We start from the raw sequence: 22558 nt of genomic DNA on the forward strand, positions 1-22558 counted from the left end.
ACGAAAATGTGGGATGCCTTACCAAAGTCAAGATAGACTACATCCGTTGCTTTTTGCAGCAAGTCATTTCATCACACATTTCAGCTTGGTCAAGAATGACTTACTATTGGTAAATCGATATTGCACACTCCTGATTGCTTTTTTGTCCTCATGTACTTGAAAAAGGATTCCAGGGAGATATATCCCATGATATTTCTCTAGTCAGGGACCTATCTGAGGCTCATAGCATTGTTGTCTGGGTCATTTTTCTTGCCTTTTTAAGGATGAATGTAATGAGGCCCTGATGGCTATAAAAAGGCTATCATGTAATTGCTATGCAAGTTATATACAGTGGACTACAGTCACATCAGCCACCCCTTACAGCATTCTCAGGAGAATCCTGTCAGGTCTTATGGATTTGGATACATCCAACTTGTCAATATTGTCCATAAGCTTTTGTAAGTTTTTCTTTTGGCACGAATAATATATCATTTCATGCCCGTTAATTATGTCATAACTTTGCTTTCTTTTGGATTTGATAGAACTCATTTTTTGTGTGTATTTAGGTAATTCAATTTTAGCAATCCATTTTTCACAATAAAACTGTTATCTTGAATGATATTTTGGCTAATGATCTGGATTCAAGAAACTGGTTTTACAACATGGTTTTGCATGTAAAAATCGTGAAAGTCATGTGATCTTTGTGGGTAGGTTCTCCTTCTGTTATACCACTTTTCTTTTGTCTTTCTTTCTCCCTACCACCCCCAAGGCTGTTGTCTGTTGTCACCCTGCTGTTAGCATTGGAACTTCAGTCTAGGCTGAGACCTTGAGATTCTGCAGTAACCTAAACACTGCTAATAGATCAAATGGCTTGGACTATTTGGTCATTGTTCTCAAATCATATATATTTCCTGAACACTCTCCTATTTTTTTTTCTTATTATTTTCTGAGTCAGTCAAATGACAGGCAGAGTTGGTAGTCTGAAGCAGTCTGAAGTGTAGTCTTTCCTCTATCCCATTACGATTAATAATTTGCTAGGATATATATGGTACAAATATTACATCTTTTGCTTTACAGATATGCAAACATATGGCAGTACGTTTAAAAAAATACATTTCTGATTCTGAACATTTCTCAGAAAAATCTGATTTAAGACACTTTCACATCTGAACGTTGAACCCCTTCAATGATATTGCCCAAAGTGTAGATTACCAAGCAGTGTATAATCATATTTAAAATTTTATTAACACAGTTAATAGTTTCTGATAAGTTGTCTCTTCAATGGCCTTGCAAAGTTTGTGATGGTTTGCAATGAGGAATTTTGTAAACACTCCCAAACTTTTTTTTTTTTTTTTTTCCCCTCTCACATTTCTGTTGAAGTACAGACATCTGCACTTATAGTTAGATGGAAAAAAAGGACTTCTACCACCAGGACTTTAGGACTTTTACCATCTCATCTATGGTGGGTGCTTACTTCTCTTTAACTGACAATATAGACAGACTACAGGACTACTCCGGTTGCAAATGGCCGACAATATAGGTATGGCCAGAAACCAGATGAATGCCATCCCTAAAAATGTAATTAAATTGCTACAGATGTTAATATCCTCTTAAATTCTCTTAGGCAGTTGTTAAAGTTCAATAATCCAGTGTGCACAGATCAAACACAAGGTGCTGATTTTGGATTAGAAGTTACTCACTCTGGGTTGCTCTTCTCACTGCTAGCAAAATATAATTGATTGGTTTGCAAGGCAGGAAGATTTCATGTGTCTGGCAAAGGTGCAATAAACAGATTTACAAGATGTCTGAAGGGAATTGACATGCTGTGGGCATTGGAAATGTTAGAACCCAAAACTATTGGAAGAAATTTAGTGCATAATACTATCAGTAAAAAATCACCCTGAAAGTCTCATAGTTTCATCCTTTCTTCGCCCACCCCTGCAAACCCAATATCCTCTATAGGAGCCCTTACAAGTCATGGCAAAACTTTCATTCTAGCCAACACTTGGACGTTTTCAGTGTATTTCAGCATTGCTGGCATCTTTCCTAAAAGTGAAAACTGTGACATTTTTATAACAAGACAAAAATAAAAGAGGAAAAAAGTGTCCTATTCACCCACTTCTCTGTGTGGAGGTTTCACATTTGTGGTTTTAATGCAATTAATCAAAGACTAAATGCATTTGTATTCTCTGAACTGTTCGGGAATACCTTCATATTTTCTCAGTGTAGCAGTGTGAAATGGTGCAGGATGCCAATGGATAATAGTTCTGGGAAAGATATCTTTCATGCTAGGACAGTTCTTACGGGTTTTGTTTTAGATGATGGATTGCAAGTTCTCAGTCATTTGCAAGCCACAGGCTTTACATGTGCTCTCTACATTATCAAATTTCTCACCCAGTTTGAAAACCACAGCATTTTAATTGAAAGGAATGCTAGGCCTTCCTGCCGTATCAACGTGGGAAGGTTGTTAGACTTTGAGAAATAACCTTCCCATTTCAGCAAAACGAACAAATACCTTACAAATGTTTTTACCTTAGTAACCAATGGGGCCGAAAGGTGAGTTGGCACACGTTCAAGTGCAAAATATCAAACAGTGAACCCTGTGCTACAAGGAACTCTTTTTAAATTCACTGACTTGGAAGAGATTGAATATCTGAGGGCTTAGTAATGTCTAACAATGGTGTCAGTCTCCCTAGAACTGCCATAGAAAATATTTTCTCTTTTGAGGCTAGTTGCAGTGTACGGCAGGGATTACTGGATCTGTTTCAGTGAGAGGAGGGATCAGAGCAAGGGAATTGGGCATTCGTATGGCAGAAGCTCTAAGATCAGATTGGTGCAGCTCATCAAATGGTGGAGTTTAATTCAGCTCAGATCTCACACAGTGAAACAAACCTCAGTAAGAAGTGAATGCTTTAGGGCCTTGACACTGTGAAATGTCTTAAGATAAGCAGTATGTTAGATTTAAAAATAAAGTAGGGACTTTATTTACATCCATTCTGCCTTTTTCAGTGGTTGGAAAGTTACTTTTAGAATGGCAATGTATACATAGTTTACACAACGTTTAGGCATAACTGCTGATGTACGAGTTTTGTAGGTAATGAATTTAACTTCACAGGCTGCTCCTGATGTTCTGGCTCCCCTCTTCTAATCCCTGTTCTGAGGACCTACCTTTGACAAGTTATTTTCACAGCCACTTTTGGAAAAGCCAGAAGCTTGTTTTAGTTGAATTAATCTGTGCAGATTTCTAGAAATGTTAAAACATTCTTTAAATGGTGTATTTTTCAGATACATTTATTATTTGAGTATATATTAACATTTCTAGGGTAGTTTCAATGTTTGTCATTATGGTATTTATGAAGACAACAGTTTAGTAACTGTGTAGATAATCAGGCTGACACTGAATTAGGGAGAATGGCTAACAAGATTGAAATACGTTTGGAGAGGTATCAGGTTTTGGATCTTCACTTAAATAATCCCTAATATTGTACAATCTGAGTTTTTCATTAAAGAAAAAAAAGAACAAATAAAAAGAGAGATTTAAAAGAAAGGTTGAAATCAGAAGTTTTGACTGCTATTTTCAGGTGCAAGTTTTATAAGACTTACACAAATGTGCTTACCCTGAAAGTTCAGGTGTAAGATTGTTTTGTTGCAAATTACTCTTTCTGGAAAGAAAGACTGCAGTATGTCTCCAAGTCCAGGCAATTATTTGAAGAAGTGGTTACTGATACTGTTCAGTAAATATTCAAGGCAAACAGTTCAAATCTCATTGTTTTGGTTAAGTAAATTTTCTAGAAGTACACTTCCAATAATTGTCAGGGGTAGACCACTGATAGGAAAATATACTACCTTTTATTCTTGAAGGTTCTTTGCCATGTTTTGTTTGAATCAGGTTTAGTATTAAATGGCTTATCCCTTTTCATCATAGAGACACATTTTCATTTTATTTTTCACGATTTCTCTCCCATTTATATTGAAATTAGAAGTCATCTGGTAGACCTGAAGAGCATGCAATTATAGTTTACTATGAGCACTTTATTTTGTCTCTCTTTCCTTCATAAATGCAATGTAGGTACCTTTTATGGGCTTTATTGTGGTAGATGTCTGATGAACCTTTTCTCTAATAGCTCCCAAGGGAACAGCAAAGTGACTACTTTGGCAGGTGCTCCTGACCAAATCCTCTGGTTCTGTGGCTACTTGTTCATTTAAAGAACTTGTTTTCCTAAGTTTTAAAAAGTCAAGATCCTGCTCAATGTGCCCCTTATGGAATGATAGCCTAGCTTGCAATACCATAAATCATCAGATCATTGTTCCAGATAGTGAAAAAGTACTGGTGGTAGCTGGCTGTATAATAAAGCTAGTTCTAATGGGAATTCATGTTCATCTCATGCTCTTCCAGTTCAGGAGGAGAATACAGAATGAGATATAGCTCCTGTCATATAATATTCCAGCTTTCTCTTTGATCTCTCAGCATCAGTTTTGACCACACTACTGCCAAAAAGGCAAGTCGTGCTCTTTTCCCTGCCTCCAGCTGTCTGTTCCTGCCACCTCTCTTGTGTCAGCACTAGTGATTGTTCAGCTGTTCTGGGAAAAATAGTAATTTGGGGAGGCAGGTCTAGTTTTTAGTCAGTTCAAGGAACTGACATAACTGGTGAGCTACGTGATTTAAGTATTGACATAGTAAAGGATGTGCCCAGTGAAAGAGAAGACAGTGAGGGCTGTCTTTCTGGTGGCAGCACAGCCTGAGTTCACATATACCTCAATGAAAGTTTACAGAGTCAAAAAATTATCTTAAAAAAGCTTTGGCCAGGGTTTGTGAATGTTTACTAAACTGGAGTTTAGCGAATGGCAACTGCTTAATTGTGTCGGTATCTGCCTTTGTACCCTGCTCTGTTACTTGCATTTTTTTATTTTAGCGATATCTGAAGATTTCCATTAGAACAAGTGAATTAGGTAGTCAGGTTTGGTTTTCTTTATATTTACTATGTATGCTGATGCAATTCCTGATTCATTTCTGTGTAGGAGTTTTCAAGAAAAAAATAAGTAAGATTTTGCTTTTAGTTCTGAAAGTGCTGAAGTTCAATTTTTCTGGTGAAGTCAACAGAAGGAAGAATGAAATTCTTTCTACTACTCTTGACGCCTTCTGGTGGTACAGTTTATTTTCAGAGGAGCCTGGTTGTCATGGGAGACACAGTGGGAAATGTAGTGTTTTGAACTAAAGACACTCTGTAGCATCTTTCTGCTGAACTCTGTAATGGTGAGAATATCATTGCATGGACAGAATACTAAATTAATATGTTGCTACTATTTGTATCAGCTGGACTTCTTAAAAGTGTGGGGTTTTTTCTTTTTTTTTTTTTTTTTTTTCTTTTTTTTTTTTTTCCTGTTACTGGATGCATAAGGAGTAATACTGAAGAATCCAAAATATGTGAAGTTTGAGTCACTAAGTAGTAGCCATTATTTAAGAAAGAATTAAACAAATCAAAAACACACCCTAAAGACTCACACTTGCCTGCATAAGCCAGTTCCAGCTTTAGCTTATTTCTTTCTACACATGTGACCACTTTTATCAGTTGTTGAAGAAATAAGCCTGAATAAGTATGAAATACTGAGAAAAGTTGTGTGTTTCTAAATCTCTGTTGGGCTGATTTTCAAGTAATCAGAAGCTGGGAGAAAGCTTGAGGGATGCTTGCTTATTTCTTACTTTTCCCAGGGTCAGCGTGAATTGTTTGTTGTCAGTTTGGCTTGTGGTCTGTTTTCTGAAATAAAAAACTACCTGTTCTTTTCTTTTTATTTTTTTTTTTTGCCTCTAGAAGAATTACCAATGCTGCATAATATATGCACACAAGAAATTGCACATTTATTTTAGACCTGTGAAGGAATAAATCCACTGTAGATCCAGATAACTGAGTGTCCTTGAGTTTGTACTGCGGTCCTTTCACAAAAGTTGTTAAGATGCTTGGAAATGGGATACTGAGCCAGGTCCTTGGCCTGAGCTAGTATGGCTGTACTTCTGGAGGTCATTGGGTCCAACAACCCACTACCTCTCACGTGGCACATTCAAATATTTATGGCTGTTTGGGTTTTGGTTTTTTTGTTTGTTTGTTTGTTTTGGTGCCCCCCCTGCCCTTCTAGTGGGTGTTACTGTCTGTCAGGCAGAAACGTGATGAGATGGGGTTGTCTTAGTCATGGCACCCAGCTATGTTGTACATGCCTGGACCTGGAAGCTAGGTAGTGCTCCTAATTTCTGCAATTCTGAAAAGTCTGACTGTCTCTGTTGTAATTAGGATCATAGTATTTACTATAGATTATGTAATTTAATGCTGAAGTACTAAATAAGTGATGTTGGCTTGAAAACCACACGAGAAAATTTTAAAGGTGAGAGGCTCTTTCTTTTTAGTACCTAATCTTAGAGGATTTTAAAGTCTCAGGCAGCTTAATGCATATCTTTAGCTCAAATTTGAAAGTCTTTTACTTTCAACTGTTGAGGTTTTCCTCCAATCTCCAGTCAGATGGAGGCCAGGAATTTGATTTCTTCCTCCTACTTATCCAAATACAAATAAATTAGTAATATATGTATGCAAACCAGAGAGAACATAGGGCGACCTGCTCTATATAATACTTCAAATAAAAGCTATGTGGGGAAAAAAATTGTGATACACTTGGTGATTAGAATTTGTTTCGTGAATAAAAACAATTAGTTGAATGATCCATGTAATCAATTTGAAGAACTTTGTGCAATACTACTGCAGCAAATGCTTTTTAGTAAAACATACGAGACAAAATTTATGCAATCAAAAAAGTTAATCTATACATTTCCCTTCCCTGTCTTTAACTTCTAACATGATTTTCATAGTTTCTTTCACACTTCATAAAATTATTTTCTTTTGGCACTGAACTGATCATTTGTGTTTTAAGTTGAGGGGTTTTCAAATTATTTTATTTTCCCAAATTCAGAATTTAGAAGATTCTGTGTAATTAAACATAGGAGCTGTATCATAGCACTAACTGCAATCTACCTTTGCAAAATCTTATATAGGTAATTATGGTAAAATGGATTCTAAATTCATTGCTGTGCTAATATCTTCTTAAGATAAAATTGAATTTTATGAAAATAATGACAAAGTTATGTTGGATTTCAGAGTTAATAAAAACTTCAAATATGTTGCTGTGTTATCAGCTGCTATATTACATCAGAGGATTCTGTATCGCATCAGAGAATATTGGATTTGCAATAGGACACTAAATGTTAATGTAATATAAAACTTGCACAACTGATATTTTTTTGAAGTTGTTAATATAATAGACTGAGTGAATGATTCTTATATTTTGTCAGTAGCTTAGTGAAGACACTCATCTTGGCTGCCTAAACTGAAACCGAGTCACAGAATGGTATCATCCCAGTCAGTCCTGTTCTATATAATTATCTTAGGCAAAGGGAGGGAAAGGAAGAGTCATACCTTGTTTATCTGTATTTTCATTCCAGCTGCCATAGAAATGAAAGATGTAATATATCTCTAATTTTTGCAGTCTAAACAATCCTTAGATGGTGGGGATCTTGAAGGGGTTTTTCCTCTTCTCTAAGTTGAATACCTCACTACAGGAGGGATGACTTCATGATGACCCTGAATTCAAGGAATAAAATTGTTGCTAATTGTTAAACATCAGCCATTTAAAATGTAAAAATGTTAAAATAAATCAAATCAAGGCAAGCAGCAGTAAAATTTCAACTCAGCCTCAGAAGTAGAAACAGATGACTGATGCTTCTAAGTAACAGCAAGACCCTCAGGTCAAGGGAAGGATTCTGTTTAGGATGGCTCACCTATCTTTTCCATTTTCTTGGTTTCCCAAGCAAGAGGCAAAATCTAAAAGTCAGAAGTGGTGACTTTTATTACTCAATATTACGATTTCAGTGAAATGATTGTGAAGGTGTTGATAAGTTGAAACTGAAAATATGTAATATGGTCATGTAACATGAAATTTCCTTCAGAGAAACTGTGTGAGTATACCTGTGAATGTAAATTTCCATCAATAGTAGCTGTAGTTAAAATTGTGTGTACTTTCAAAAAAAACCCCCAACCAAACAAACCCAGAAACCTCCACAGCAACTACCCAACAGCCTCCCCCCCCAAAAAAAACCCCAACAAACCAAACCAAATTCACACTTCTATTATATCTTTGCTTGCAGTAACCGAACTGTAAAAATTTGGACAGAAATATTCCATGAAAGATATTGACTATAGATATAAAAACTTTGGGACAACCCTGAGTTAAAATGGTTTTACTGTTTCTAAAAAAAATGAATTGGAGAAAAATCTGTTTTCCATCTCCATATAATTTAACCTGACAAAACAGACTTTTCTCTAACCTTGTATGCATCATATCATAAAGTTAAGGATACCTATTGGCATTCTGAATATCTTATTAAGCTAATAGTGCTGTACAAAATGGAAAGTGAATCAAATCAGCCAACTGTCTGACAGTATGGAAAATATCTTTGAACAATGATGATAAGAATCCTCTTGCTGAACTTTTCGACAGCAAAATGATAGACACTGAAGTTTGAACACCTACGCTGGGCTCCATCTATAGTAAAAAGGAGTGGCATTTCCAGAGGGCAGATCAGCATAATACAGGTCGGAAAACTGAGTTACGGATCATGTTTCTACCTTTGCCAATAATGTAGCATTTCACTGTAGGGATGTGGGCACCCTTAAATTATGGTAGGATATGCAGCAAAAATACGTGAATTTAATTTTGGTTTTGGTTTTGGTGGGGGTTTTTGGAGGTGTGTGTTCTTTATTTTAATGGTTTCAGGAAGGTGACTAATTTAGGACACCATCCAAATTCTGGTGGACTTCAGAGACTTTGGATCAGACCTAAGATATCTTCCCTATGTATCTGTTAATCTGCTCTATTTTCATTCCAACAGTCCCAGTTGAAATACTGTCAAAATGGGGTTTTGTGCCATTCAAAGGGTTCCCCATTTGAAAATGAAAAGCATTCACTGCACTGCTAGACATCTTTTAAAGAAGAAATTCATTTGATGCTGTGGCACCTACAACCCTATCCTAGCCAGCAGTAAATACAGACTATTGAACATATGCTTTCCGGGCTAGCAGTCAGACTTTAGCAGAGATTCTTTTATGCATACACTCCCTTTTGAGCTAATGGCATAGTGACAACATGTTTTCTAAAGAAAACCTGTGTATAAGAAAATTGCTTAGACATGCATAATCTTTTTTCAAGAAGCTGTCAAGGATTTGTATTGACGCTTGATGGTATGTTATTAACATGCTTACAAAACTAATTTAAAGGCAGTAGAGCAGGGCTGTTTATACTATTCGTGGTAATATTACCATTACTAATTACATTATATTGTAATACTCACTGATACAAATCAACTGCTGGCAATTACAGAATTAGTGTGGGATGGTATAACAAGCCAAGATTTTAGACCTTTGAGTTCAGTTTGGCATTATCTTGTTGAAAAATGTTTTTATCTCGTTCTTTAACATGAGTGGAACATGCTTGCTATCCAAATTACTGCAAAGACCACATTTATTTATTGACTTCTGTTTTCTGTAGCTTGACTTTTTTAGAATTAGAAAAATTTTAAAGAGATTGAAGACCATATTGTTTATTTTAAAAGGTAGGGTTTTTTTCTTAATATGGTGATAATGGATGACAATGGGATCAATACAGATCAGTTAAGCTATATTAGGGTACGAATCAGCCTTTGATTAGGCAGGCAGCTGTGTTAATTGTATGACTAAGTATGTAATGGGTTAAACCTCAGCACAATCCCTTCCTTTCCTTCTAATGTTAACATCTGTGTAAGAACAGGGATAAAAATTGTGACATTCAGACAGAAGAGAAAATAAGATTAGACTTACTAGAAACAAGGTATATGAATAATTGAATAGGAATGTCTGTAACAATGTAGGTTCTTTATGTAAATCTTGACAAAATATTTTTTTCAGTTTGTGAAAGAGAAAAGTTACTAACAGTGGGCTTAGTCAATCATATCCTAGGCATTGTAATCAGAGTAACTTCTGAAGTTTCTTTCAAGCATTTCTTTGTTTCTTTGATATCCTGATGGTCTTCATTAGGATTACTTTATCACTGTTCTTTATAGTGAGAAAAAAATAAACTGATCACAATAAACTTATGATTTTCTTCTGACTATTGTCAGAAATTTACGCTTCTTTTCTTTGAATGGCAACAATAATTAACTGTACCCCTCCTCCTCAACCAGAAGGCTGCTGTTCCTTTTATAATTTGTTCACTTCATAACAGCGAATTGCCGTGCTACCTGTGCAAATCATTACCAGAAAGTCTCAGTGTATATGTTTATTCACAGCATGGATTTAGCTCACAGAATTCACAGGATTGGAGTCAAAGCATTAAATTGGGAAAAAAATTAGTACATTGAATCATAGTGCCAATTTCAAAGCTGAATCACATCTACCTTTGGGATTTTAGTAAAATGTAGCTTTGCATGACTAAGAGTCTTCCTACCAGACTAGAGTCCTCTTCTGAGGTGTAAAGGATTGTCCTTTGCAACATAAAATGCTACCTCTGAGAGAAAAAGAAAATGAGAGAGAGATTTTATTACTTTTGAAGAGAGATTCTATTTCACTTTTTTTTTCTTTTTTTTTTTCTTTAGCATACCGTAACTTCGCATTTAGAAATATCTGGACATCACAAAAGTGTGGTTTGTTTTTTCTTTTTTTTCTTTTTCCCATTTAGTCTGCTAACTCAATGCTGCGGCTACTGAAACAAAATGTCCGCTTGATGTTGCTGTAGTTTCACCTGAAGAGATTTTCACACTCATGAGAGGTGGCATATAGAACTTTGTCATCCACGTTTGTCACAGTGTATCCACAGAATAGATGCAGCACAATGAACAGCATTGCAGAGTCAGTCACTGTTGGTCAGGTAGTGGTTTGAATCTTTGACCTTTTTGACCTTAGAGTTACCAGTAAGTAGTATACTTGTGGTTTTTCGTAGATAAATCATATCTGCTTTAAGCTAAATTGAAACCACCAATTTATTTCATGTAGGAGTAATCCACACAAGCCTAAACAGCGGTTGTCTGTTTCTCAAGAACCACACATTATTCTTTGTCTTATATGACCACGTCTTTCCTTTGTCCTTGGGATGAGGATGGAAGACTTCACAGATCATAATTTTAGGTAACACTGAAGAAGCAAAAAACCACAATAATTTGATATTTGCAGGATGATAATATAATCTTTTATGGCTGAAACCAGTTATAAACTGTCATCATTAGCAGTCAGTCCAGATCCATGTCAGCCATAAAGAATTGTACTCTACTAGAAATGCCAAGAGGTTTTTAGTTAATAATTGGATTATGTTGTCTTTATGTGTTGATTGCATCTAGATGTCTGTGTTCAAAAAGTCTTCTGCTGAAATTACATATTCAGTACCTTACATGTGATAAAGTTTTATACCTGTCAAATGGTTTCACATCAGGAGATCAGCATTAATTAGACATTACATAGACAATAAATAGATGAGAGCAATGAATTGACTGCAGAATATGAAAGGTGAACTTACTGTTGCATTTGCACTGTCTTTGCAGTGTTAGTTCCACTTTACATCTCATTTTAACAGTTACTAGACAAGTACCAGAGATTTATTTAACAAGGGATTCTGGGACAAAGGCAGGGAATATAGGTCCATGAGACCTAAGACTAAGAGACGTGACTCTAACAGTACAATTCGGATAGCATGAACTATTGTGTTGCAAATACAGGGGTTCCATGGGGGAATGCACATGCTTTGAGAATCAAAATTGAATTATGAAGTCTCTTTTTGCTTTCTTCTGATGGGGTAGAATTTCTCTGTGATCTCCAACACGTTTCTCTTCCTAGATTTTCTGTATTCTGTATTGACTGCTAACACCATTACAGGTAGATTCTAGAGTAGGTTTAAAAAAAAAAAAAGAAAAGCAGTGAAAAATGTAATTGGTTTTTTTATCTTACAAAATGTTCATTTGTCTTTCTAAAAACATACTTAATTGCTCACACAGGAAAATAATTGCATGTCTTGTGAACCTTTCAGTTCTAACACTGACATTATATTCTTAGTTTCAGTCTTTTTAATAAATTACAATTTGCCTTTTAAGGTTTTACTTCATCCTTTAGAAAGTGACGATGCCTTTGTGGGTTTCATTGTTAGTTTTGTTTCTTTGAAAACAAGCAAAATTGCTTATCTCTGTAACTGATGTAGTTGCTGATTTTCTGGTGGTTTTTTCCTCTTCCATGAGGAGCAACCATCATCAGTAGGTATTATTTATTTAATATTTTTCTGTGTGTTTTCAAGTCCTGTAAATTACAGCATTTAAAAATAAAGGCAAGCTATAGGCAAAAGAATGTTGAAGTCAATTTAAACCAAGCTAGCTGACAAAGAAGAGAACCCAGTGAGTTGGCAAAGACTAATGATATTAATGTGTCAAAGTGCAAATCAGCCCATCATCCTTATTTCTCCTTCTTTCTGTCATCTGCTGGATCTTTTATTTCTTCACTGTAATTAACAGATCAGCAGTTCATTATGCTTGAATTCTTCATAAATGGAGGCAACATTACAGAATCTTCATAGATATTACAGCATCTTTACAGGAAGGTATAATCCTGTGTAAGAATACACACAGAACTGTATCATTTCCAGAGTGTATGCCAGTGCAGTACAGCCTCTCGCAAGCTCTCGAAATGAGCAATTAAATGCTCTGCTCTCCTGTCAGTTCTCTCATATATACACTACTGTGCTGTTGAAGTGTAAAAAAGAACAAAGGAAATTATCCTCGCTAAGGCCTATTAATGATCAGCCATAAACAAGTCTCATAGTTTTTCATAGGACACTGTTGTTAGTACTACCTGATTTGACAGGTTACAGTGTATTTTATTTTTATTTTCACGCAACAGCCTCTATACTATTTCAGTGGGAGAAAATTGAGAATTATGGTGGGGTAATGGTGCTACTGTATTACAGCCAAAAAGACAGTAAATTCTTTTGAATATAGAAATTTCTTGCTAGATTTTGTTGTGTTTTTTGTTTGCGTTTTTTTAAACTGTATAAGAATTGTCATTTTCCTGAAATGAGTGACCAACAGTCTGCAAATTGAAGTGATTTACTGAGGCATACAAATAAGGATTTAATTCTTTTAGGCACTGAAATGTCAGACGTACGTTGCAGGTTGTGTGAGGCTAGATGGGAGAAATGGGCATTGAACCTCAGTTCCTGAACTCCTTATTTGCTGGAAATAAGAGATGAGCCTGCTCAGAGGCCCTCATGATCCATTTGTTTCAGACATATTTGCCTGATTAGAAAGTTTATGTACACATATTTCAGTTTTGTAAGTAAGTCAGCTTAACTTCCACAGGCACTATGAGAAAACATCCATACAAACCGTTTGAAGAGGCCCAAATTAAGTATTCAGTGTCCAGGTAACCAAGGTTCCTCACAATCAGAGTTTTATTTGTGAAAATTTGCGGGTCTTGAGGGAATGGGCCGATGTAGTGGCCAGGCCACTCTCCATCATATTTGAGAAGTCCTGGCAGTCTGGCGAAGTTCCCACCAACCGGAAGAGGGGGAACATACCCCATTTGTAAGAAGGGTAAAAAGGAAGACCCAGGGAACTACAGGCCAGTCAGTCTCACCTCCGTGCCTGGCAAGATTATGGAGCAGACCCTCCTGGAGACTATGCTCAGGCACATGGAAAATAAGGAGGTGATTGGTGACAGCCAACACGGCTTCATGAGGGGCAAATCGTGCCTGACAAACTTGGTGGCCTTCTATGATGGGGTTACAGCATCGGTGGATAAGGGACGGGCAACTGACGTCACCTACCTGGACTTGTGCAAAGCATTTGACACTGTCCCACATGACATCCTTGTCTCTAAATTGGAGAGACATGGATTCGATGGATGGACCACTACCACTCGGTGGATAAGGAATTGGCTGGATGGTCACACTCAAAGAGTTGTGGTCAACGGCTCAATGTCCAAGTGGAGAACAGTGACGAGTGGTGTTCCTCAGGGGTCGGTACTGGGACCGGCACTGTTCAACATCTTTGTTGGCGACATGGACAGTGGGATCGAGTGCACCCTCAGCAAGTTTGCCGATGACATCAAGCTGTGTGGTGTGGTCGACACGCTGGAGGGAAGGGATGGCATCCAGAGGGACTTTGACAGGCTGGAGAGGTGGGCCCATGTGAACCACATGAAGTTCAACAAGGCCAAGTGCAAGGTCCTGCACATGGGTTGGCGCAATCCCAAGCACGACTATAGGCTGGGCAAGGAATGGATTGAAAGCAGCCCCGAGGAGAAGGACTTGGGGGTATTGATTGATTGATGAGAAGCTCAACATGAGCCGGCAGTGTGCGCTTGCAGCCCAGAAAGCCAACCGTGTCCTGGGCTGCATAAAGAGAGGTGTGACCAGCAGGTTGAGGGAGGTGATCCTGCCCCTCTACTCCGATCTTGTGAGACCCCACCTGGAGTACTGCATCCAGCTCTGGGGGCCCCAGTACAGGAGAGACATGGAGCTGTTGGAACGAGTCCAGAGGAGGGCCACAAAGCCGATCAGAGGGCTGGAGCACCTCTCCTGTGAGGACAGGCTGAGAGAGTTGGGATTGTTCAGCCTGGAGAATAGAAGGCTCCGGGGAGATCTAATTGTGGCCTTCCAGTACCTGAAGGGGCCTACAGGAAAGATGGTGAGGGACTGTTTATGAGGGAGTGTAGTGACAGGACAAGGGGTAATGGTTTAAGCTGAAGGAGGGTCGATTTAGATTAGATATTAGAATGAAATTCTTTCCTGTGAGGGTGGTGAGGCACTGGAACAGGTTGCCCAGAGAGGTTGTGGAGGCCCCATCCCTGGAAGTGTTCAAGGCCAGGTTGGATGGGACTTTGGGCAACGTGGTCTAGTGGAGGGTGTCCCTGCCCATGGCAGGGGTGTTGGAACTAGATCTTTGAGGTCCCTTCCAACCCAAACCATTCTATAGTTCTATGATTCTATGATTCTACGAAATTGAGCTAAACTTTTGAGGATAACAAAGTACAGCAGGCTTTCTTACTCAGACAAGTTTATAATTTCCAATGTTTGTATTTTTTAATATATGATCTTAGCGGAAAAGGAGAGGAAAAAAACTAAGAAGTTTGATTAATGGAAGAAGCTTAGAAAGAGCTAAGTTTGAGGACTGATCTCAGAGCTTTTAGGCTGGAAAAAATGTCCCATTAATTTTAGTGGGAGTTTTGACTGCACAAGGACTTTCAAGATCAAGTACTTTCTTGTTCATTAAAGGATAGACGGTAATTAGAAATAAAGTGCAGAAAAGATTTTATATAGTATTGCTTTTGTCAGCTGAAAAAATCCATATTATTGTAGGAGTTTTAGGCTAATCTTCTTTCTCCCTTTCTTGCATAAAATGATGACACAGTAAGTTGTTTTCATTACTCTTAGAGGTCCTTGGTTCTATCTGTTCATTTTATTGGGAAAAAGCAATTGGCAAGTTTTTTCTGTGTTATCTTCCTTGCTGTTGGATTGAAATCTCATCTATGATGCTGACTTTGTCATTTCCTTCCTCCATCCAAATTGTTTAGCTCGAGATATTCCCACAATATTTTTGTTTGTAAATGTTGGATGATAAATGAAATAAAAAGCCAGCGTGCATTTTAGTTGAAGGATTTTGCCGATGTCAGCTCATGAAATAGAGGAACAGTTGGAAAGAAAAAGAGAAAACTGTACTAAGTTTTACAGAAACAAATCTTGCCTGTTTTATGATATCTTAAAAGGTGTTCAAAAGTCAACATAATTTAGGGAAGGAGCTATATATACCTAAGACTTCTTGAATCCAGCCCTGAATTTGAAGTGTATGGCAGTCATGAGCCATTTCAGGAATCATGAATTTAGGTCATCAACTGATAGGAGTACTTTCCACACTGACCTCAGGGACAAGGGACCCATCTCCTGTTAGAACTTCAAACCGTTCTTTGTAATATTTAAAAATACGTTTCATGTTACTGTTTCCATACAGCTACTTTTTTTGCAAGCCCTTCTCCAAAAACCTTCTTTCCCTCAGCCTCTAGCTGTAATTTATTTGGGTGAAGAGAATGGTCCAATTTTAATTCCAGTTGGAATTGCCACTGGTTGTAAGACTGAGAGCAGGAGCCACTTTCTTTACAGCTTTCTACCACATGCTGGTGGGCACAGGGAAGCTGCAGAAGGATGGGGAGCTAGAGAAGCTATTGCAAAGCTGTTGCTTCTCTGGTTCTCTTTGCTGGCCCTGCAATACAGAATGGTCTTAACCATTCCCAAAAGCAAGGGAAAGTGAGAAAGACATATTTCACTTTGGATGTAGCAGTAGTCTGCTTTTTGAGAAAGTAGCTGTGTAGAAGAAAGGCATCTTATTTAATGATGCCATGCATTTGTCTTCTCAATCTACAGTTGTTACATGAATGAGATTTTATTCCTGCTCATTCCTGGTTTATTTGATTGTCTCCCTAAGCTTTCAACTAGTAAAGGGGATGGAGAAAGCATTCAATATTTGTTGTTATTGAAATGACTTTTGTGATTCCTTTCCAATTATTTTCAGGAAACAATACTTATTATTTCTGCAAAGGTGACTTAGTTCTGTAAAGGTGACTTTCTAACAAGTAAGAAACTATTTGCTAATATGGCACACAGTCTGCCTTCAGAAACTCATCACTTTTTGATAAAGTGGATAAAACTGTGCAATATACATTCTAAAAAGAGAGCTTGATCCACGGGGACTCCCTCTTTTTTTACCAGTTTAATTCTGTTGCCTTTGGGTGTATTGCACTTCATTTGTACTCATGTAAAGGAGGAAAACAATCACATGTAAAATATCAGAGGAGATAGATACACACACAATTTTAAATGAGACATTCTTAGTGGCTTTTACCTTTCCGTTAAGCTATACTTATTAATCTCCATGGATTTTGTAAGTGCCTTTTGATTTAGAATGTAAGACCAAATAGCATTTCTGCTTGTTTAAAGCATTTTAGGTTTGGTTTTCCTTCAAATGAAATTTTAGATGACAAAGAAGGGACTTCCTGAAGTTAGTGACTTCAGATATCAGAGGAGAATATTTTTGGTAGATAAAAATACTTTAGATGACTTTCTGTTTTCAAGGGGATTTCTTGAAAAAGCTTTCAGAACTGTGATATAATTCTCCAAGAACACAGAACTTGTGTGAGATATCTGAGGTACCTGTTGGGAGTACTTTGGAAGAGACATGTGTTTTCCATTGTGAATAAAAGTACTATTTGAACTAAAGTTTTCCGAGGATTTTGCTCACTATATGATGGTAAAGGAACGGATAAACCATTCCGTACAGAATACTAATGTCCTTTCTGAATATGGTGCATGGAATGTTTGTTTGCAATTTAGGCATATTACTCTACAGAGAATGGATTTGAAATTGTCTGACTTTCCAGAAACATTACTCTTAATGTGATGCTCTCTCTCTGGGAAGCTTTCTTTTCTCAAATAAAATAGAACAGTTCAAAGGCCTGGTGCTGGGCTGATACCTGGGTTTCTCACTGTCTTTCCAAATGCTTGTGTTGTTCTGGCTGAGACTGTTCAGAATTATTGTGGTACTATTCTGCTGTTGGGTTGGATAACCTACAGTTCCTGTAGGAATATGAGCTTTTGAAGGTTCTGCAAACTTGGTAACTTACTGAACTTTCCCTCCGCAGTTCTCCCACAGTCACATACACACAGAGTCCTTATGACGCGAGTCCTCGGAGACATGATATTTTGGGGTGTCTGAGTATTATACTCGGGAGGGAACCTGAAGTACATAGCGCTATTTATATTCAGCAGTTAGTAACAGAGCATGAACATCCATTAATGCTCCCACATTAAACACAGCTTTAATTGCAGTTTTAAAGATCTGCTGGTTTTGCTTTTTAGAGTCTCAGGGTTGATTAATAATATCTTAATAAAAAGCTTAATAGTGCATTAAATTAAAAAAAAAAAAAAGTTTCTTCTTATTATGAGACAGCAATTTCGGTTGGTAGTTCACTAAACAGAACAATAAAAACCCATCTGAAAATCTGTTGCCTGGCTGCAGCAAAATGTTATACAATCAGCCTTCAGAAACCAAACTGACGTTTGCTGTAGCATTTTAAATGTTACCACGCATATGTTTGGTAACACTCGGCTACGGCCTCGGAAGTTTGTGAACCCTCATAAAAAGTTATTTATCTATCTTCAGTAGAAATTTGCTCACGTATTGCTTTCTATATTACCAATATTGGGCCGTTGGGGAGGTGGGTTATCTGAAGATCTGTAGTAAGAATGACACATCTTTTTTATTTAAATATTATTGCTTTTTAGGCACTGAATTTTGGAGATATGCCGAAGTACTTGTGGGAGATTTGGGTACCTGACAAACCATGGGTGGTAAGATATCAGATCCACTGAAATAAATAAAATAAACATTTAATTTTATGATAGGTATTTTGGGCCCTGCTGTCACTGAATTCAATGGGCAAAACTGCAGGGCTCATAAGAAGTGCATTACTGCAAATTTATGCAAGTGTGTTTCTGTTCTTTTCAATATTGTCACACTGGTGTGAAGTTGAAGTAATGCCTGTAGTGAACTAGAACTGTGCGGTAGCATCTGACAGGGGGAAGAGAGAATTGCTCAGCTGAAGGTTATGATAAGACCTTTTCTCTTATCTTTACTCAGACAAGCGAGCAGTTAGCGATTGCCCATCAGAGCAACTCATGGTTCACAGCTGGGACTACCGGATAGTACCTTTCTCCAGGCATCCTCTTGTTAGTCTTGTTTAACGCTTGCTCTGAACTCCAACCCAATAAGCCAAGGAAAATAACAACCTCCTTTTGAGCACCATGTGGACCTCTCAGAAAATGAGTCTGGCGGATGCTGTCTGTTCTCCCCTTCCAGAGGCAGTAATCAGAGAAGAACCAGCTTTGATTTCTAAAGCTCTGCAGTAAGGATGAGCCATGGTCTATTTAGATGCACAGTTTCTTCTCTGTGCAGAACTCCAGTCTAGTCCGTTGGTTTCCATGCTGGGTTTTTTTGAAATTAAATAAAGGACTGGGGTATATGTCCACTAACTGCGCTTTTTAAAGAGAGTCTCTCTAAAATTAATACCAGAAAACTCCCTGTGGAAGTTCAGAACTTCCAATTGTTTTAAACGTTAGAAGTAATAAATGCAGTTTAAATTTAGTTGCATCTTATGGTATTTAATTACATTTGTTCAACTATTCAGACTAAAGATTACAGTAAAAAGTTGTTTCCTCTGTAGTGCTTGCTTTAAGCTACATCAGAAAAAGAAAATTTCCTGGAAACTGGAGTTTCCAGTATCAGATATTAAATTTAAAACTATATTTTTCTAACTACCTACTGGATATTTGACTTTTTAGCCTTAATAGTAGGCTATTTTAGCTGCAATATGGACATTTCAGAGATAAGGGAATTGCTTTCATTTTCTAGTGTAAAATATCCTGAATAAACTTTGTTGAATCTCTATTTGTGTACTATAAAACTGATATAGATACATAAATCTAGATATCTATCTTATCTGTCTCATTTCTAATGATAGAGAATGCTGTGATTATATATTAATTCAGTAACACATAAATTTTGAAGTAAGTTTTGAATGACAAAAAGCCATCATATACAGTTAGGACAAAAAAAACTGAAAGTGAACGCAATAATAAGTGGGATTCAGCTCCAGATACAAGAAACTTAGGTGCCTATAGCTATATATAAATTCCTGTTAAGGCAACAGAGAATGGTTAGACCACACTGAGGTGGATTCAGGGAGTGGAGTATTATATGAGACTAAATGTGCACTCAAGCTCTTAGCTCAGTTTTGGGATGTCCTATAGTGTAATGATTTAGCAGATGATGTCACTTCTAATATTTTATTTTATTGGATATTAATTACAAAATAAAGAGCCCTGATGTACTTTTTTATTTAAAGCTCTAAGAACTATATATATATATATGTAATGCTTCATGGTGGAGTCCACTTTTGAGGGAAAGTATATTCCATACATTACGTTGTAAAAGCTGGTCTTTCACGAGTTGCAGGTGTTAGAGAAATCATTTTCATGCAATTTGGATGTTAATTACTAGAAAGTAAGTTCTAAAGTCGGTAAACAGGAAGAAAGTTCTAAGCTTTTAAGCTAATTTCCAGAAGATTTTATGGAACTCTCTCAGCCTTTCCCTAGGAATTGTTGTTCTTTGTCAGGCAAATCTTCAGCTAGGTTCAATACTTCAAGAAAGTTGAACAAATGGGTAAACTATTCCCCATGCCTGTTCTAGGTGTCAAAAAAAGTGAAAATTTTTTCTCTTTACTCTTCCAGCTGATATTGGGCATGGAAAACTTTGGGATTTTTTTTCTAGCTGACAACAACCTGGCTAATCAGTTTAATTAAAGCTTCATTTCCATCCATGTGAATGCCAGGCTTTGAAAAGATCCTCCAACCCTTTACTTATGGAAAGCATTTTAAGTATTTCAATTTATTTTTATCATTTTAATATTGATAGATCTTCACAGTCTGAGCAATAACTAAGTAATGTTGACGGTCTGTAGAGTGAATAAGGACTGCTCATTTTGCAATGCATTATTGAGTATGAATAAAGATGTATTGTATTCCTGCTTTTTTAAAAAAGTTGAATTACCTGTGAGTACTTTGCTCATCTAAATAGCAATTACACAGTCTCTTTGTAAAGCATTCTTGGCAGAGCAAATCTCCATTAGTGTTGCATGTAATAGAATCTAAAAAACCCTCTTAAAACAAGTTTCAGACCTAATGGATTTTCTATTTCTTGAAGTTAAATTTTAGTCATTGACTTTAATGTTGGTGGTATCTGGACCTAAAGATTAGATGCAGAAGTTCTTCAGTAAGTGTCTTGTGTACCTGATTAAGCAGCAGTTCAGACAGCACGATTTTGTGGGGGAACTGGGCTGGGGCGGGATGGATGCAGGAATGGAAACACAACGCTCAGTGATGAATAATGCAAAATGCATTTAGCATGTGGGAGGGATGGTAGCGCACGGATAGTAATTTGTCTTGTAAAAAACCTGTTCTATAACACACACACGCATGCACACACACCCCCACCCCCACCAATCAAAGCGGCATTTCCTCCAGCCCAGTTCAGACCAGCATGCTGGGGACTGGGATGCTAACTGCAACTGCACAACACGCCTGGGTCCTGGTTGGCAGCCGGACCCCTCTGGGCAGGGTTCAGGTTCAGACTTCTATGTGATGCTGGATGCCCATGGATGCGTTCACTCGTAAGGAGGTATTGTCTTAACTGTTTATTGCTTTATAAATCATGCTGTTGGCGTAGGCCACTATGAGGGAAGCTAGTGAGCCACGTGGCCTCACTAGTCACATAGCCTCAGGCCAATCTCCTTGATATCATCCCTAAGTAAGGCCAACTAGCAGTTGTCACTGAGGTTTCTACTGTTCTTTGGTCTCCCAACCCAAATGTGTTACTGAAGTGTGACATCAGCAGCAATTATATGATGGAGTTCAGCTAGTGCAGCTTTGGTTTTGATCTCTTACCAGGTTAATTTTGCTATTTGCAGATGGGTAGATGCAGTCATGGTCCCATTTATCCAAGGAGTGCTTTTGAATAGACTATCTTGTGATACATGATCAAAATGATCTCTTCTAGGAATATAACGGTACTTTGGCACTGATAACATTAACATCTGTTACTTTAGGATGGAAACACCCCCTCCCGCCCCAACACGCAAACACACAAATCTGGGAGTCTGCATGTATAAGAGGGAGAAAAACTGCATGGAATAATCAAAAGTAGGAGGAAGGGACAGATTTGTGAAGGATGTGGTACAAACATGAAGCTTATGACTGAGCTTATCCTAAAGTAACAAAATCTTTGTTCAAGTGAGAAAAGAGACACAGAGTTGTAGGAAATGGGCTACGGCTAAAGGAAAGAATCTGAGACTATTCACATATCTCATTTAAGTATGTTCCATATAAATGACTTGGTTTCCAAATAGCAGATCATACAGAAATCTTTTTCATTAAAAAACCCCAAACCATAATTTTTTTCTCTGCTGTTCAAGCTATATGATAATAATTACTTGAGTCAGGATTCTGAGAAGAAGAATGCTCTGTAGATTTCATTTTTTGGAATCTGCATATACAGATATTGTTATTAACCCTGGCAAAGTTTCAACAATGTATTTTGCTCTGATCATAACTTTCAGCGCCTATTAGCTGGTAAAAGGTCTCTTAACTTGAATGTAATTCAGAGATGTTAGACAAACAGCAGTCTTCTTTATAATTACATTTTATTTTTCCTTTGTTTTCAAAAGTAAGCTGCTTTTTAGTTTAGACCCACTATTAAAATTACTCGTGAAGCATCTCTTTAAAATAAATCAAAATAGATGCTGGTCAGTGAGGTACTACTCTTCTGTCTCAAATGTGGTTGCTGTGAAACTGAGAAAGTTTATATAAAAATAAATGTTTACATTTATCTATATATATATAAATATAAATAAATGTTTACATATACAAC

General features: G+C 37.2%; 1 protein-coding gene across 3 annotated transcripts in view; it reads left to right on the forward strand.

Moving 5' to 3' along the window:
• PCDH9 (protocadherin 9) overlaps positions 1 to 22558 on the forward strand; it is a 694049-nt gene that overhangs the window by 285860 nt on the left and 385631 nt on the right. For 2 of the 3 annotated variants that reach the window (XM_054836464.1, XM_054836478.1), the window contains exon 3: positions 18361 to 18426. The exons of the other annotated variant lie outside the window; for it this stretch is intronic. In XM_054836464.1, coding sequence (XP_054692439.1) covers positions 18361 to 18426 — 66 coding nt within the window. The remainder of the gene's footprint in view (positions 1 to 18360; positions 18427 to 22558) is intronic. 3 annotated transcript variants of the gene reach the window in all.

Source organism: Grus americana, chromosome 1 (genome assembly GCF_028858705.1).
Source record: "Grus americana isolate bGruAme1 chromosome 1, bGruAme1.mat, whole genome shotgun sequence".
Classification (NCBI taxonomy): domain Eukaryota; kingdom Metazoa; phylum Chordata; class Aves; order Gruiformes; family Gruidae; genus Grus; species Grus americana.